This window comes from Ipomoea triloba, chromosome 7 (genome assembly GCF_003576645.1).
Source record: "Ipomoea triloba cultivar NCNSP0323 chromosome 7, ASM357664v1".
Lineage (NCBI taxonomy): Eukaryota > Viridiplantae > Streptophyta > Magnoliopsida > Solanales > Convolvulaceae > Ipomoea > Ipomoea triloba.
The window spans coordinates 9532074-9547769 of NC_044922.1; the positions used below are offsets into that span (position 1 = coordinate 9532074).

The 15696-nt window shown below is 36.6% G+C and overlaps 1 protein-coding gene across 4 annotated transcripts; it reads left to right on the forward strand.

Moving 5' to 3' along the window:
- The first annotated feature begins 4226 nt into the window (after nt 1–4226).
- On the forward strand, nt 4227–12346 carry LOC116025314 (B3 domain-containing transcription repressor VAL1-like). 4 transcript variants are annotated; one of them, XM_031266516.1, is made up of 14 exons: nt 4227–4511; nt 4612–4807; nt 6017–6098; nt 6183–6299; nt 6940–7565; nt 7694–7790; nt 7959–8088; nt 9173–9249; nt 9361–9438; nt 9536–9760; nt 9883–9932; nt 10275–10388; nt 10996–11063; nt 11326–12346. In XM_031266516.1, exons 2-14 carry the CDS (start codon nt 4695–4697, stop codon nt 12045–12047), a joined length of 2499 nt encoding a protein of 832 aa, XP_031122376.1. In that variant the 5' UTR covers nt 4227–4511; nt 4612–4694; the 3' UTR covers nt 12048–12346. The 4 variants fall into 4 exon arrangements, with proteins under 4 accessions (XP_031122376.1, XP_031122373.1, XP_031122374.1 ...); XM_031266513.1 differs by having other exon boundaries at nt 4229–4511; nt 7914–8088; XM_031266514.1 differs by having other exon boundaries at nt 4229–4511; nt 4658–4807; nt 7914–8088.
- The last annotated feature ends 3350 nt before the right edge of the window (nt 12347–15696 follow it).

Sequence of the window (15696 nt, forward strand, 5' to 3'; positions counted from 1 at the left end):
ACATGTAAAATATGAGACAACTTAAGAGACCTAGAAGGCGTAGAAATAGAAGCATGACCCACGTTACTAATAAGTAAAGGCGTACCGTCACCAACACGTAAAGTGTCGTTACCACCATATTCTTCAGAAGTAGAGAGGGCAGCTATATCAGGTGTGGCATGATGTGTTGCACCAGTGTCAGGCAACCAGGTATGAGCAGTCACGTTATTCGCCGAATCACCCTGATGAATAAAATTCGCTTGCGGAGAAACAACATAAGGCAACTTGTAACAAGACAAAGCCGAGTGACCAAATGAACCGCAAATTTGACACTGGATGGAAGAGCCTCTGCCACGGTCTCTCCCACCGCCACGTGACTGCCGACCAGAACCGCCGCCGCCGCGCCATGCAGAACCTCCGCGACCGCGAGCAGAACTAGAACCAGCACGACCGAACGGTGCTCCGCCAGCCGAACGGCCTCCTCCACGACCACGCGACTGGCGACCTCCCTGAGCAGCGAAAGCCGCCGGTGCAGCACCTCCAGGCAATGCGTAATCATCACCGGCGATAAAGTCTTGCGCGCCCAGCAAGTCAGCAAGCTCAAGGAGCGTCACCGGATGTCCTCGAACCGCCAGCGAAGAGGTGACACCCTTGAACTCCGGTCGAAGGCCGCGGAACACGTACAGGTTCTGTTCTTCCAGCGTTACCTTCCGGCCGGCGAGAGCTAAATCTTCAACAATAAGCCGAGCTCGCCCGAGATACTCTGCCGTCGATGAATCTCCTTGCCGGAGACCATGGAGTTGGCTAAGCAAGTGAAGTTGGCGGGATTGAGAGGCGGAAGCGAGGGACTGCTCAATGGCATCCCACAACTCCTTCGATGTCCGACAGCCGACGGCGATGGAGAGCACCTCCTCGGACAGCGAAGAAACCAGGAGAGACAGCAACCCTTGATCACGGCGAGACCACGCAACAAACGCCGGATTCCGAACGCGGGCAGCAGCAGCGGACGAGGTAGCAGCAGACACGGTAAGGAAGAACTCCTCCGGGCAAGGACACGATCCATCAACAAGATCAATGAGATCATGGCCACGTAGAAACGGGAGAACCTGAGTACGCCAAAACAAAAAATTGCGGTGGTTGAGTTTGATGCTAATGTAGTGATGAGCAGAAGAGAGCGACGACACGGGAGCCGGCGCCGCAGAACTCACAGCAACATCTGAAACGGTCCGCTCAGAGGCAGAGCCGTCATTCGTAGCCATGGGAACAAGAACGAAACCCTAGCGACTGATACCAGATGAGAACAATTATGTTTGTATTAGAGTTCACAAAATATAACTGTAGGAATACAAGAGTATATATACAAGAGAATCATAAGTAAACTAGGACTGAGAATCATAAGTAAACTAGGACTGAGACTTATAGTATGACTCTATTATGTAGAGTCCTAATAATAATTACTTGTTTCATTCTTGTTGATGACTAATAAATTCATAGTTGTAAACTTTCAAAATTGTTATTATGTATTTCACTATATATTTTAGTATTTTCAAAATTTAATTTCACATAACACTATTAGATTTTGGGGTGAATCTATAACATTAAACAAGATTTTAAAATAAGTTTTGGTACCACATATATATATTTTATAAAGTTTAAATTAATAGAAAAAGTATATATACTTTAAAAATAAAAGTGTTAAATTACTCTCATTATTTTTTTAATGATTATAAAAATTTACAGCTACTATTCGAGTGTGCATTGGACCCTATCTTCGTCTTGTGACCCTAGTCGATAAACTGACCGACTCAAACTAAGAAGACCAGTATGTATTTTCACTAGGAGTCAAACTCATAAAGCTTATTATTACTAAGCCAACAACGTAATCTGACTAATTAATTTTTTTAGTACTATCGACTCTATTACAACTTACAAGATAGCATATATATGTTCAACATGCTTTCTCCATCTATTGTAGCCTAAAGAGTCAATACCCTACCACGGGGATTCAATCCTGTGACCTTACTAATTAATTTGATTAGCCTGCCCACACAATTAGGTTCTATAATTATAAATTACCTACTAAACTAATTAGGTTCTATAATTATAAATTACCTACTAATCTGATGTTAACTAGGTTAACATGTTCTATTTCGGTGCTTACATGGATCTTAATCATATAATTTTTATTTATTATATTTTAAATTTTTTTTTCAAATACTACAATTTTTGTGTATAATTTCATCTAATTAACACTAATTTTTTTTATATAATATAAAAATTTCATAATTTTAACATTATAATATTGCCAAAATAACGTTTATAAATATTAAACAACAATAAATGACATAATATAGCAAAAAAAAAAATCAATGTAACGTATTCACCAAAATGCTTTTTTTAAAAAAAATTAAATTATTACTTTTTATGTTGGTTTTTTGAAAGCCAAAAATGATTAATTTGTATTGACGAAAGGAGAGAGTTGAGCTCTGCATGGAGCCGGTAAATCCAACCAAAGCAACGTACTGCCAAATTATTACATTTTATGTTGTTTATAAACATTATTTCTGCCATAAAAGACGATTAAAGTGTCATTCCGCACCATGAACTATTTTGGATTATTTATGCCGCACCTTGAACTTTCATAACGTCAATTTCGATACACAAATCATTAATTGTTTTTCATCTAGCATTTTTCACAGATTACCAGGTTACTATGATGACATGACACAGGTAATTAGTTTATGTGGATTTTCTTTTTAAGTCAACTCAAAAATTTTAAGTAAACCCCAAAAATCAACGCCTCACGTTGCTCCTCCCTTGTGCCTTCAGCCGGACCAGTGCTCACTAGACCAAATCACCACAGCCCCTCCACAATCCACAGCTCCTCCTAGGGGTGACTGCGGTTCGTTCCGGTTCCGAACCGCCGGTTCACGGTTCCAAGGTTACACAACCAGAACCGGAACCTTATATAAAGGTTCCGGTTCCGATTCAACCTGAATTTTTTATTTATTTTTTTAGTATATATAATTATATATAATATGTTTTGTTATTATAAAAACCATATTATAATTTTCTTTTAATAATTATTATGGCTACTGCCTACTCGCAGTAGATAAATATAATTTTTTTATACGTAGTATATATTTAGCTACTGCCAGTAGCTAAATGCCTAAATATAAGAAATTTTATTATTATTATTATTATTATTATTATTTACGGTTTCGGTACAGGTTGTTGGGCTGAAAAAGGTTTAGAAGGAAAAAAAAATCAGCATAGATTACCTATAACTTGTAGGTAACCTGTAAAAATTGCTAGATGAAAAAAAAATTAATGGTTTGTGCATTGAAATAGGCCTTATGAAAGTTCAAGGTGTGGCATGAATAATCCAATATAGTTCATAGTGCGGGATGACACTTTAGCCTTGTTTTTTTTTTTTTTTTAGAGAAGTTGTAAATCATTAAATTTTTTTCAAATTATAATTAATTTATTTTAACAAAATTTCTAACATAGAACAAAACATGACAATTTTAGTAAAATTGCGATATTAAATGTGATTAAATTAAAAAAAATTAAATATACAATAGTATAATTAATTAATTATTATATAGAACTAAAACTGAAAATTTTCTATGAATTTTTTAAGTATTATTGACTCTATTAAAATATAGCATCTACCAAGAATTTTATTATTTAGTGACACAAAATTACTTCATCATATCGGAGATTGTAAGTTTGAGTCTCGATAGAGACCTATTGATTCTTTGTGCTTTATAAACATGGAAAGAAAAGTGTTTTCAAAAATTTTCGAAAAAAAAAATTTTCAAATAGTTTCTACTTTCTAAGGTACTTCCCGTGCATAGTACTTTTTGTAGGAGTGACCGTAGGGCACGTAAGTCTCCCTCAGTCAAAGTGGTTAAAGTCTACGTTGATTGTTGACTAATGATTTACCCCACAGTAATTTTTATTTTTAAGAAAAGAAAAAAGAATTTTATTTACAAATTTTGACGTCGTACGAAGTACGAACATGGGATCTGAATCTACGAATCCGATTCAGTGACCCAAAAACGCAAACACAAGAAAGAAAAAGTGAAAGAAAAGAAAAGGTAAAAGAAAAAAAAAAAAGATACTATATTACAAAAATGGTTAAAATATTCAGAGTAATTTTGAGTAGCGTGGAAAAAATTGAATGAGACAGACGACTTGGCTGCGGATTCAAGTGTCGTGCATGCATCTTGTGCATATCTCTCTCTTCAACTCCTTCTCTCTTCTCTGCTTTGCATGCATAGGTTCTCTCTCTCTACAAAGACTATCAGTTTCTCTCTCTAAATAAATATATATAAAACAATTCTCATCTGGATATATTATCCACTATACAAAAACAAGCCCCGCCGACGGCCACCGCCGTTTTCACCGTTTAACTGCCTTTGACCCTTCAGATTTAACTTATTACTCTGTGCGATAGGAAAAAGGTTGATTCTTTGTGAGGCTTGCTTGCCGTCCATGTGTACGTTACATTCGATAGTTTGAGCAAGGTGAGCTGTGTGATATTCTTAATATTGAGTATTGTTTGCATTATAGTGATTAATGTTGTGTTTCGCTTTGATTTTTTTTTTTTTTGATCCGGATGTTTAGGGTTTTTGATTGATCTGGGAAATTTGTGTTGTTGGAGTGTTGACAGAGGCTCTTTTGGGTTCAAAGGTTTGATTTTTGGGAGAATGGGGTCAAAGTTTTGCATGAACGAGCTCTGCGGCTCCACGACGTCGTCTGAATGGAAAAAAGGTTGGGGCTTGAAATCAGGTGGATTTGCTACACTTTGTTACAGCTGCGGGTAATCTCTCTCTCTCTCTCTCTCTCTCTCTGTCTGTCTCTCTCTGTCTCTCTATCTCTACTCCCCACCCCTTCCTATGTTTCAATTGTATTTGGATTGATTTAAGGGCAGTTCTGGGACTGGGGATTTTGAATCCCTGGAGTAGCTCATTAAAGGGGCTTGTTGTATGCATAGGAATCTTCTTCATTTTTTGCATATTTGAATTGTTTTCTACATTTTGGACTTTTCTGGTGTGTCACTTTTTTAGCATTTTACTCCCTTGAAAGTAGGAACACAAAAATTAAATCGTGTCAGAATAGGTTTGGATATAATGGTTACATGAATGCTGCTTCTTCCTTAAAATTAGCCTCATTTGGGGATAGTGAATATGGGGAGAATTTAAAAGGCTGAGCTTTTCTTTCCTAAACTATAGGAGGTGTTAATAACACTAAGGTCACCTTGGTCTTCAGTTAGACTTAATATTTTGTTATGCTATGTTTACATTCCCTCAATCCCTCAAATGTTCATCTTAATAAATTGTTTTTTTTGGGGGGGAGAGGGGGGGGGGGGGAAAGCCAGGGGATATATTCCTCTCCCACTTTTCATTGATTTATCAAAGTTTCCTTGATTTTACTTTTTTACTTATTTTCTTGGATGCTGTATGCTGATAGGATGCTGCAATTCTGCAAATGAGTAATGCTATTCACTCCTAAAAAATTTTACCCTCATAATTTCCCTCTTGGCATGGCATTGTTTGATTGGTTACTTTACTTTTTTATTAAAAGTTAGTGGAGTCAGCCAATTCATGGCACCAATGGTTATAAGACATGCCATGGAGGGAATTTAGGAGGTGAAAAATTAAGAGGGGGTAAGAATCATTTTCCGCTGCAAATTTAGCTGTTGTATTGATTCTTATTTTGCCAACTTAAGAAGTAGAATGTGAGGATAAGGCAAGAAGTTTTTTTATTTTGACTGCACTAAGAATTTCTTGGGATAATCTGTGTCTCAAGGGCTTGGGTTAATCCTTCTATAGTCAAATATTTCATTTTTAATTGAGCAGTCATATTGTTATTGTCATAAAATCGTTAGCAATTTCCTTTTACACTTATTCCTTGTAAGGTGTGGTTATCATTGTATTGTTTTGGTACCCTAAAGTTGCTGGTTTAACTGATACCTTATTCTGCAATTATTATGGCTAAATCATGCATTTTGGTGTCGTATGTGATGTAGATCTGCTTACGAAAAGGTAGCTTTTTGTGAAACATTCCACCTGGATGAATCTGGTTGGAGGGAATGCAGAATGTGTAGAAAGGCAAGTATGACTGCAATCATGTCTAAACTTTTTACAACTTAATCGTTCTTTTCTGGCTCTAACTATATATCGATCATATGACAGCGTATTCACTGCGGGTGCATTGCATCAAAATATCTGTTTGAATATATGGATCTTGGAGGCATAGGATGTTTAAGCTGTGCAAGGCGATTGGGAGGTCAAGCTTTGAGACCAATAGAGGTAATATGCTACAATGATGGTTAAAAACGGCGTTGAAATGCATAAGAATAAAATATTAGAGGATTTATGTAACTCAGTTGCTCATTTGGAGTTATAACATGGTAATAGTGGGAGTTAGGCAAGAGGGGTAGGTCAGAATGTACTTATAGATGTTAAGAAACTAAGAAAGACATGCTAGTGAGGTTTCTGCAAAACCAACCCATTAAAGCTTAGTTGATTTGAGTTGCTTGTTTGCGTGTTTGGTCATATAACAACTGTAATAGAGTATATTGTGCTGGGAAGAGAAGGCTGGAATTATGCAACATTCCTCAATTTAGATGAATAATTTTGCATGAAGTTAATGCTTTTGTAGTAGACCACCCTTCTCCAACAAAGCCAAGAAAGGGATAGAGTGGAGAGGAAGAAAGCAAGAGCAAAGGATAGAGAAATGAGAAAAGTTATATTATTTTCCCACTTTTCTTTGTTTCGCATTGGGCCATAGCTTGTCTTTATACTTTGGACTTTATGCCTCTTGTTGACAAGGATCCCTCCCTGTTGTGTTAACAAAGACTTGTCGCATGCATAAATTATCTTAATAAATGCAATCAAAGAACTAGCATATTTTTTAATTTACCATCTGATAACTGTTCGTGTCATGCAGGTACCTACTGATGATGTGCCTAGTGGCATCTTGGCCATGAAGAACAATGCTGATACACAGCCCATCCGTGTTGAAAATAGAATGGATGGAAATATTTTTGATAAGGGAAGACTTCTGCAATTAGGCAAGAGTATAGAGGCCCGTGAGCCTATCCAACTTTTTAAATCTCAAAATGATGATAAAATTAAAACAGAAGAACCAACCATTCCTGCCGTGGAAGTCATGTCATGCTTCCCAAATCTTAATCAACAATCTCTCAGAACTTCTGTACTTGAAAAAGCAGAAAATTGCATACCAAAACAGGCTGTCAAAGATACACCCGACAGTTTTAACCAGCCATCTCTAAATTTCTCTTTGAGCACTCCCACCAGTACTTCAAGCTCTGTATTACCTTTTCCTTCTGGGGTTGGCAAGATCTCTCCATTTCAACAAGGGCAGAAACCACACCATATTTTGCCCAAGCCACCCAAAGCTGGCTCGAATTTGGGGTTTGAATCAAAAAGTGGAATATCTACACCAACACGTGTTGCAAGGCCACCCGCTGAAGGGCGTGGCGGCCGGAATCAGTTATTGCCTCGATATTGGCCTAGGATTACTGACCAAGAACTGCAGAAATTATCTGGAGAGTATCCATTCAGTATTATCTTTTTATCTTGGGTGTTAGTTATATGCCATATTAATATAATGCATGAATGATTCTTCCCTTTCTTTTTCCCCAGTCCACTGTGTTTTACCTTCACTGTGTTACTTTAAGCTTGAAATCCACTATTGTGCCATTATTTGAAAAGGTTCTGAGTGCCAGCGATGCTGGCCGGATTGGTCGCCTAGTCCTTCCCAAGGCGTGCGCCGAAGTAAGTTTTTATTCTGTATAATTATAATTTGTGGCATACACAACAAGTGTTTATTATATCTTTTATCACTGTCCAAGACTTAATAATGTAGTTTGTTATTTTGCTGTGCCAAATGTTATGCAGGCATACTTTCCTTATATTAACCATTCTGAAGGAATACCAATAAAGATGCAGGATATAAAAGGGAAAGAGTGGACGTTTCAGTTTAGATTTTGGCCCAATAACAACAGCAGGATGTACGTTCTGGAGGGTGTTACCCCCTGTATACAGAATATGCAATTGCAAGCTGGTGATACAGGTATCCCCTACCTTTATTTTTGAATATCATATTTAATCAAATGTCATGGTGGAATATAGCTTTTTTTTTTTTTTTTTTTTTTTTAAAATTGTTGTGTATGTGAATGTGTATTTTTTAAAAAAATAAAAAAAATTGCATAACCAAATTATTTACTGCTCACTGCTATGTACAGGTGGTTATTATTTTCGTGAATTTTCCTGTGATCATTAATATTATGGTAATGAAATTGCATCCATTATGTAAATGCATTCGCCACATCACTGTCTAAGTTTGAAATTTGGGGGAAATGTATTTTTCGGTCAGTCCCTAAGCTATATGCAGATGGTCAAATTAATCCTTTATTGTCAGGTTTGATGTGAAGGGAATTATCCATGAGTGATTTCATAAGTTACACCAAAAGGTAGCAAATTCGGTCCCCAGCTGTTAAATGGCTGTTAACTTCTGTTACAAACCTTAACTGTACATGGAGGGTATTTGGATAAAAATACTATCAAATTAGTCACTCATTTATTATTACTAGTCAAGAAATACATCCACAAATAAATTTAAATGCCCTATTGTGAAAAGTAATCAATTATTATACCGCAAGAACTAACAAATTGAAACCATAAATACATTATTAGTCGTTAGTTGATAAACCATGGTGTTGGTTTCAAATCTTAATTTGTTGCCACTCTCTTTGCTAGATTCACTAGCTAGTTGTGAACTTGTGATCTACTCTCCATTTCTTTGTCCTTTATATGTTTTGTTATTAATGACTTTTTAGTGTAATCTTTTTGGATGACAAGGGAAACCCCACAACCCTTTTGGGTGTAGGTAAACCTCGCCTTTTGACCCTAGCTAGCAAAAGACCACAACGAAGTAAACCAAACTAGGTTACCCATAGCTGACCGGCTCAAACCAAGGGGGCAAGGATTCGAACTCGTGACCTTGTGGTTACAAGTGTGGATCTCTTGTCATCTTGGCTGACGTAGTGTAATCTTTTATTGAATAAAACTTTGATCCTTCCTCTATTTTGCATTAGTTTACTGTTATTGTCTATTTAATTTCTCAATCTGAACTGTACTCTTGATTGTTCCAAAAGTTACTTTCAGTCGAATAGATCCTGAGGGAAAACTAGTTATGGGCTTCCGAAAAGCAACCAATAATGCTGAAATGCAGGTAGAGCTTCAAACTCTGTTATTTTTTATTTTTTTTTTATTTTTGCTGTAGTAGCTTTTTTGCTTTATAGTGTCTTAGTAAATTTGCTTCTTCTTTTTCTATGGCAAACAGGTTTCTCAAAATTCAGCACCTACCAATGGTGGCTGTTCTACAGAAATTCCGCTTTCTGTTGCCACCAACAACCATACTGTATGTGATCTTGTACCAGTCACTCCTCTTTTCATTTATTTCCTTTTCTTTTTAATCTAACTGGGATGCTTTTGGATGCCCAAACATGATCGAGAAGAATGGAGGCCGAGAAACTGACAAGCTATTGCAAAGAAATGTGCTTTCTCCAGAGAAGAAGAAAGTTCGGAACATAGGGTGCAAAAATAAGAGGCTCCTGATGCACTCCGAAGATGCTATGGAGCTCAGGATCACTTGGGAAGAAGCACAGGAGTTGCTCCGTCCACCTCCAACTGTGAATCCAACTATAGTTGTGATTGAGAACCAAGAATTTGAAGAATATGATGTAAGTCCTAACTTTATTCAGTAAGCTAACAGGGTGTTTTTGCATGTTTCTTGTATTTATACCCCATATAAGATTGTATGCACTAATGGACGGAAGAACATAATCCTATTTCTGTTATCTAGGAACCACCGGTTTTTGGAAAGAGGACAATCTTCACCTCTCTATCATCTGGGTAAGGAAAATTTTGACTCAACTATTCAAGTATGTAATGTATAAAATTTCTATCTCAACTCATATAAATTAAAGAGTTTTTAAAAGGTTAATGGCAATGGAAGATGCCTTTGTGATCCCTCTGTAGTTGTTTTGTTTTGTTGTCTTACTAGTTATTACATCCTTTTATTTAGAGGGTCAAATTGGAAACATATAATAGGCTTTCTAATGTAGTCCCATTTATTTTGCCTTACTAGTTACTAATCTTCAGCCAGCTTTGCTGCTTGGGATGTATGTCTCTTTATTTACCCGTTTTTATTTGAAATTCACCCCCTGTGCTGACATAGAATAATATCTTTTGTAGAGAGCACGGACAATGGGCTCAATGTGGCAATTGCTCCAAATGGCGTAGGTTGCCTGTGCACGTTCTCCTTCCAGCAAACTGGACATGCTCGGATAACGTTTGGGACTCAAACAGGTACATTAGTACATACCTTTCCACCCAAAATCTTGAGGAATAGATTGTGGCTTTTGTTATATAAATTTTATTTGCTAGCATCAAATAAAATTTCATGCTCGGTTGGTTCCTGGATAGTAGATTGTGGACAAAGACACAGGATCGAGCATTTGCAGTTGTAGTGTGGGATTTTCACCCAATGTAATGGGTTCCTTGTAGGCACCAACCACGGGTCCTCCCACCTAATGGGCTGTTGAGTCAACGTGATTTACCCTTCACTATCTTGTATTCTGTCTGGCTGGGGTATGGGGGCCCTAGGGGCAAGGGAATATCTTGTGGGAAAGATTGGTGTAGTTATATATGGTATTGTGGTGAAAAGATTTATCAACTAAGTAAAAAAAAACCTAGGACAACTTCCTACCTTAGTGACAAAGTGGAGCAGCGGTAGTCCAGTGGAAGCTCTGCTGTCTGGGAGATTTTTTTTTTTTTCTCGTTATTTTTATCGTTTATGATATTGGTACAAGGACTTAGACTTTGGAATACACTAATATCCACATGAAAAGTTAGTGAGAAGAATGAGAGGGAGTTAACTTCATTGACTCACTATATACATATTTGCTTATTCCAGATGCTCGTGCTCTGCCCCGAATGAGATGAACCAAAAAGAACTTGATGCATTCCTAAGAGTTAGCAAGGGTATGAATCAGATACGATCTCATTACTTATATCTAACTGTAACAGTTTTCCCCGTTTATTATTGGTTTTTCAGACTAGTTTCATAACAAAGAAACAGAATTAGAATGCTTAGTGCTTACCATTGGCTGAATGGCTGATGTAAATAGTTGCGTTGCATTTATAAAGAGCATAAAAAAACTGCTTAGAGAACCATATTATTAGTGCTTTATTATGGAAGTCGAATTCCCGTGTATATATATAGTAAAATCATATAATTCTGCAGTCAAATTTGCGACATTTTCATGCCCAGAAACCAAGAGACGAAGAATCATTGAAAGCAGCAATGAGGGTGAGCCTTCTGGCCTAGATGCCTTGGCGACTGTTGCAGTGTTGGGAGAGAGCATGAGTGAGTTGGGGGAGCCCTCTGCCGGAGCTACCACAAAGCATCCTCGGCACCGCCCTGGTTGTACTTGTATCGTTTGCATTCAGCCGCCGAGCGGGAAGGGCAAGCATGAACCCACGTGTAAATGCAATGTATGCCTGACCGTGAGGCGCAGGTTCAAAACGCTGATGCTGCGTAAGAAGAAAAAACAATCGGAACGCGAACTAGAACTTGCACAGGGGAAGGATGAAGTTCCTCGTAAAGATGGATCAGACATGGATCATGCTGCTGCTGCTGCTGCAGTAAATGAACCCGGCTCAATACCTATGAATCACCCAGAGAACGAAGATCGCCATGATGCTATGGAGACTAGCAAGGGTCAGCTAGACCTGAACTGCCACCCTAACCGTGAAGATGACATGCAACCCGAGGAGGCATCTGGAATGTGCATGCCATCTCTTGTAAACACGGCTGACCTTCCCTCAAGGATGTACAATCTAGCAATGACCACGGGTAAGGCACAGACTGCTGAAGAAACCAAAGGAAAGCAGTCAAAGCACCCTGATGATAGACACATCACACCCGCGGAGACCAAGTCAGAGAATGAGCCAATTGAAGGGTAAAACATATATATATACATATATTCTTTGTATCATTTTGCCTAGGGAAATTATAGAGCATCTGTGTACAACCCCATATAGTTAACACTTTATACAATGTAGCAAACAGCCCATGTTTGTGTTCCATTAGCTGTTTGCCATACTAGCATTTGCAGGAATCCTTAACTATGAGTGACGGTTAGTTGTGTTCTTGAGAGCTCAAGAAGTTGCCAGCACATGATGTTCTGTCTTTGACAACATTATATTATATTGTTTACTAAGAGGCTGCCTGCCATCTGTACTGTATGACTCATTTGTCAGCACATCTTCTGCCTCATTGACTGTGTCTTAGTGCTAAGGACAAAACCATTCATTAAACTATCCGATAGAAGGATGATTGGTTTTAGAGGAAATTTAAGATAGGGGCAGGCAGGCAGGCAATCAAGAATGAAAATGTCCGCCCAGCTTCTTTTGTTACTATGGCCGGACTTGTACTGTCTGCATCTTACTTAGCTGTGTTTCTTGCAATACAGCCATGTTTGAATCCCAGAAATTTTGGGTTTAGAATATGCAATTTTCTGGTGTTTTTTTTTTTTTTTTTTTTGCTCTGGTGAAACTAAACTTCATTAGTGTTGAGAGGAGGCCAGTAAATGGGCAACACTAGTAATTGGTGGCTAAGGGGATAGTTGGGCGGAGGCCTGTGAAAGGCCAAGTCCAACACCCGGGATTGTTGGACGGAGATCAGTGTAGGGTCAAGTCTAACATCCTGTCTTTTGAAAATGTTGTACTATATAAAGAAATAAAGTTGTGCATTCGTTGTTAGCTATAACTTTTAATGTAGTGGTAAACACTTTATCCTAACAATAAGGAAATCAATCACACTGGTATTAACATTTTGACCAAGTTTTTTTTTTTTTTTAATTCTTTTTGGAGGCTAAATATTAATGAATATATCTAACTACATGAATATCATTAAGGATCCTATAATGAATTGATCGTGATAGGATCATTGGAATTGGTCCAATTGGATATTATATTTATACTCAAGTAATGTTATTTATCTCTTAAAAAAATTCGACTTATTTTTTCTTGGAATATAACACTATTTGAGTGGATATTTTAGTCTTTCATTGCAAATTAGTGGGGTTATTCCATTTATGATCATAAGCCACATTAAGAGAAGATTTAGGAATTGGTGGGGTTATTCAATTTATGATCATAAGCCACATTAAGAGAAGATTTAGGAAAGGTAAAACACCATTGTACTCGTGAAGTGAAGTTCTGAGCTAAAGTTAGGAGATTTTAGAGTCAACACCTAACCATTTGGAGTTTTGGACACATATTCTTAACTTTTTTTTACTGGTTCATGTTTGTTAATTAGTGATTAATTTTTAGCTGATTGTATTAACAGGTTTGACTAAAAATAATTAGTTGTGAACTTCAATTGATAGCATGTAAAATGACTTTTGATATAAATATAAAATTATTCTTAATTACATATAAATAAATAAATACTTCCTTCGTCCTATTTTATGTGTCGAGTTCGGTTAACGATGTTTAACTAAAATTATTTACAATTTAATTTTTCATAATATTAAGTTTATAATTAGTATGTAAAATTTATATATTTAGAAACTACGTTAAAAATACCATTAAACACAAACTCAAATTTAAAAATCATAACCAAAAATACTAATAAAATAAACAAAAAAAATTGATTTGACTAATGAATAGTAAGTAAGATAGTTAAAATAGGAACAGAGGGAATATCTTTTAATAATTATTCTTTATAATAATAAAAATTAGAATTAAAGAAAATTTAATAGAAAAATCATTTTTCACAATCTTTCATAAACAACAACACTAAACCCAATGTGGTAGCTCAAGTGACAAGTGAACTCTCATAGTATTATACCTTAAGCATATACATACATACATACATACATACATACATACATACATACATATATATATATATATATATATATATATATATATATATATATATATATATATATATATATATATATTACTATAAAATTAGCATAATAATTACACTGAATAATAGAAATGATAATTTATTTTATTCTCTTAGTATTATACCTTAAGTATATAAAAAAATATTGATTATAAATAAATTAATTGTAATAATCCAATGATTCATGTTTAATTGTAATTATTCTATTATTATAATAAGTATTAGCTTTATTACCATAATAATTATTAGGTAAATATATTAATATTGTACAATTATACTATTATACCATATATATATATATTACTATAAAATTAGCATAATAATTACACATATATATATATATTACTATAAAATTAGCATAATAATTACACTGAATAATAGAAATGATAATTTATTTTATTCTCTTAGTATTATACCTTAAGTATAAAAAAAAATATTGATTATAAATAAATTAATTGTAATAATCCAATGATTCATGTTTAATTGTAATTATTCTATTATTATAATAAGTATTAGCTTTATTACCATAATAAGTATTAGGTAAATATATTAATATTGTACCATTATACTATTATACCATATATATATATATATAAGTTTTCACATGTATTGAGCTATTATTTACCATAATAATTATTAGACTTTATATAGTAATAGATTGGGTGATAGTTTGGGCGGGAAGTTGCAAAAGTAGGATTTTGTGATAGTCTGAGCCCGTGGATCGTGGTGTGACTATTGGGACGTCTAAGCCAGCTCGGGGCCGTCGTTCCGGACTCATGCTATGACTACGAGAAGTGGCTCACGTCATGGGGATCCTCAATTGTTGGCCTTGGTGTCTCAGGTTGTCGTTCCGGGACCTACGTGTTTTTCACAGGTAGTTTTGCACCCTGAATGGCGTGAGGCTATGGACTTCGAGTTTAACGCCTTGTTGCAGAATCAAACGTGGCGATTGGTACTATTTGAGCCTGGTATAAATGTAGTTGGCTGCAAATCGGTTTTTCGTACTAAGCAGAAAGCTGACGGGTCGGTGGAGCATCACAAAGCCTGATTGGTGGCGAAGGGCTTTAATAAGGTGGCTGGCCAGGATTTTTTTGAGACCTTCAGTCCAGTGGTCAAGCCAACGACTGTTCGTTTGTTACTCTCTTTGGCTGTGTCTTGTGGTTGGTCTATCAGGCAATTGGATGTTCACAATGCCTTTTTGAACGACAGTTTGGCTGAGACGGTTTATATGCATCAGCCTCCAGGTTACGAAGCAAAGGACTCTCCGGCTCATGTCTGTCTGTTGCAACGGTCTTAGTATGGCCTCAAGCAGGCTTCCCGTGCCTGGTTCGATCGCTTACACTTGTTTCTTGTTTCGGTAGGTTTTGCACCGTAAAAAATTGATGTCTCATTGTTCATTTATTCTAGTGGTGTAAATCAGTTGTATCTGCTTGTGTATGTTGATGATATCCTTGTCATGGGGTCTGACTTGGCTTGGTTGCAAATATGGGAACTGAGTTTAAGATTCGTTAATAATCCAATATTCATCTGGTATCAGCCTAATTCGATCCACACTTTACGCAAAATTTTCGCCGCCTTACCGATGGCTTCCCAAACACCCTCCGACGGCGCCATTACCCCTGCCGTTGCTACGTTGCCGTCACCAGCGATNTTACCCCTGCCGTTGCTACGTTGCCGTCACCAGCGATGAATCTC

Bases quoted from the DNA above. Each gene is read 5' to 3' on its own strand.
- LOC116025314 (XM_031266513.1), top strand. From the start codon at position 4,695: ATGGGGTCAAAGTTTTGCATGAACGAGCTCTGCGGCTCCACGACGTCG. The intron at 4,808-6,016 runs GTAATCTCTCTC...TATGTGATGTAG, and splicing joins ACACTTTGTTACAGCTGCGG to ATCTGCTTACGAAAAGGTAG. The intron at 9,933-10,274 runs GTAAGGAAAATT...TATCTTTTGTAG, and splicing joins TTCACCTCTCTATCATCTGG to AGAGCACGGACAATGGGCTC.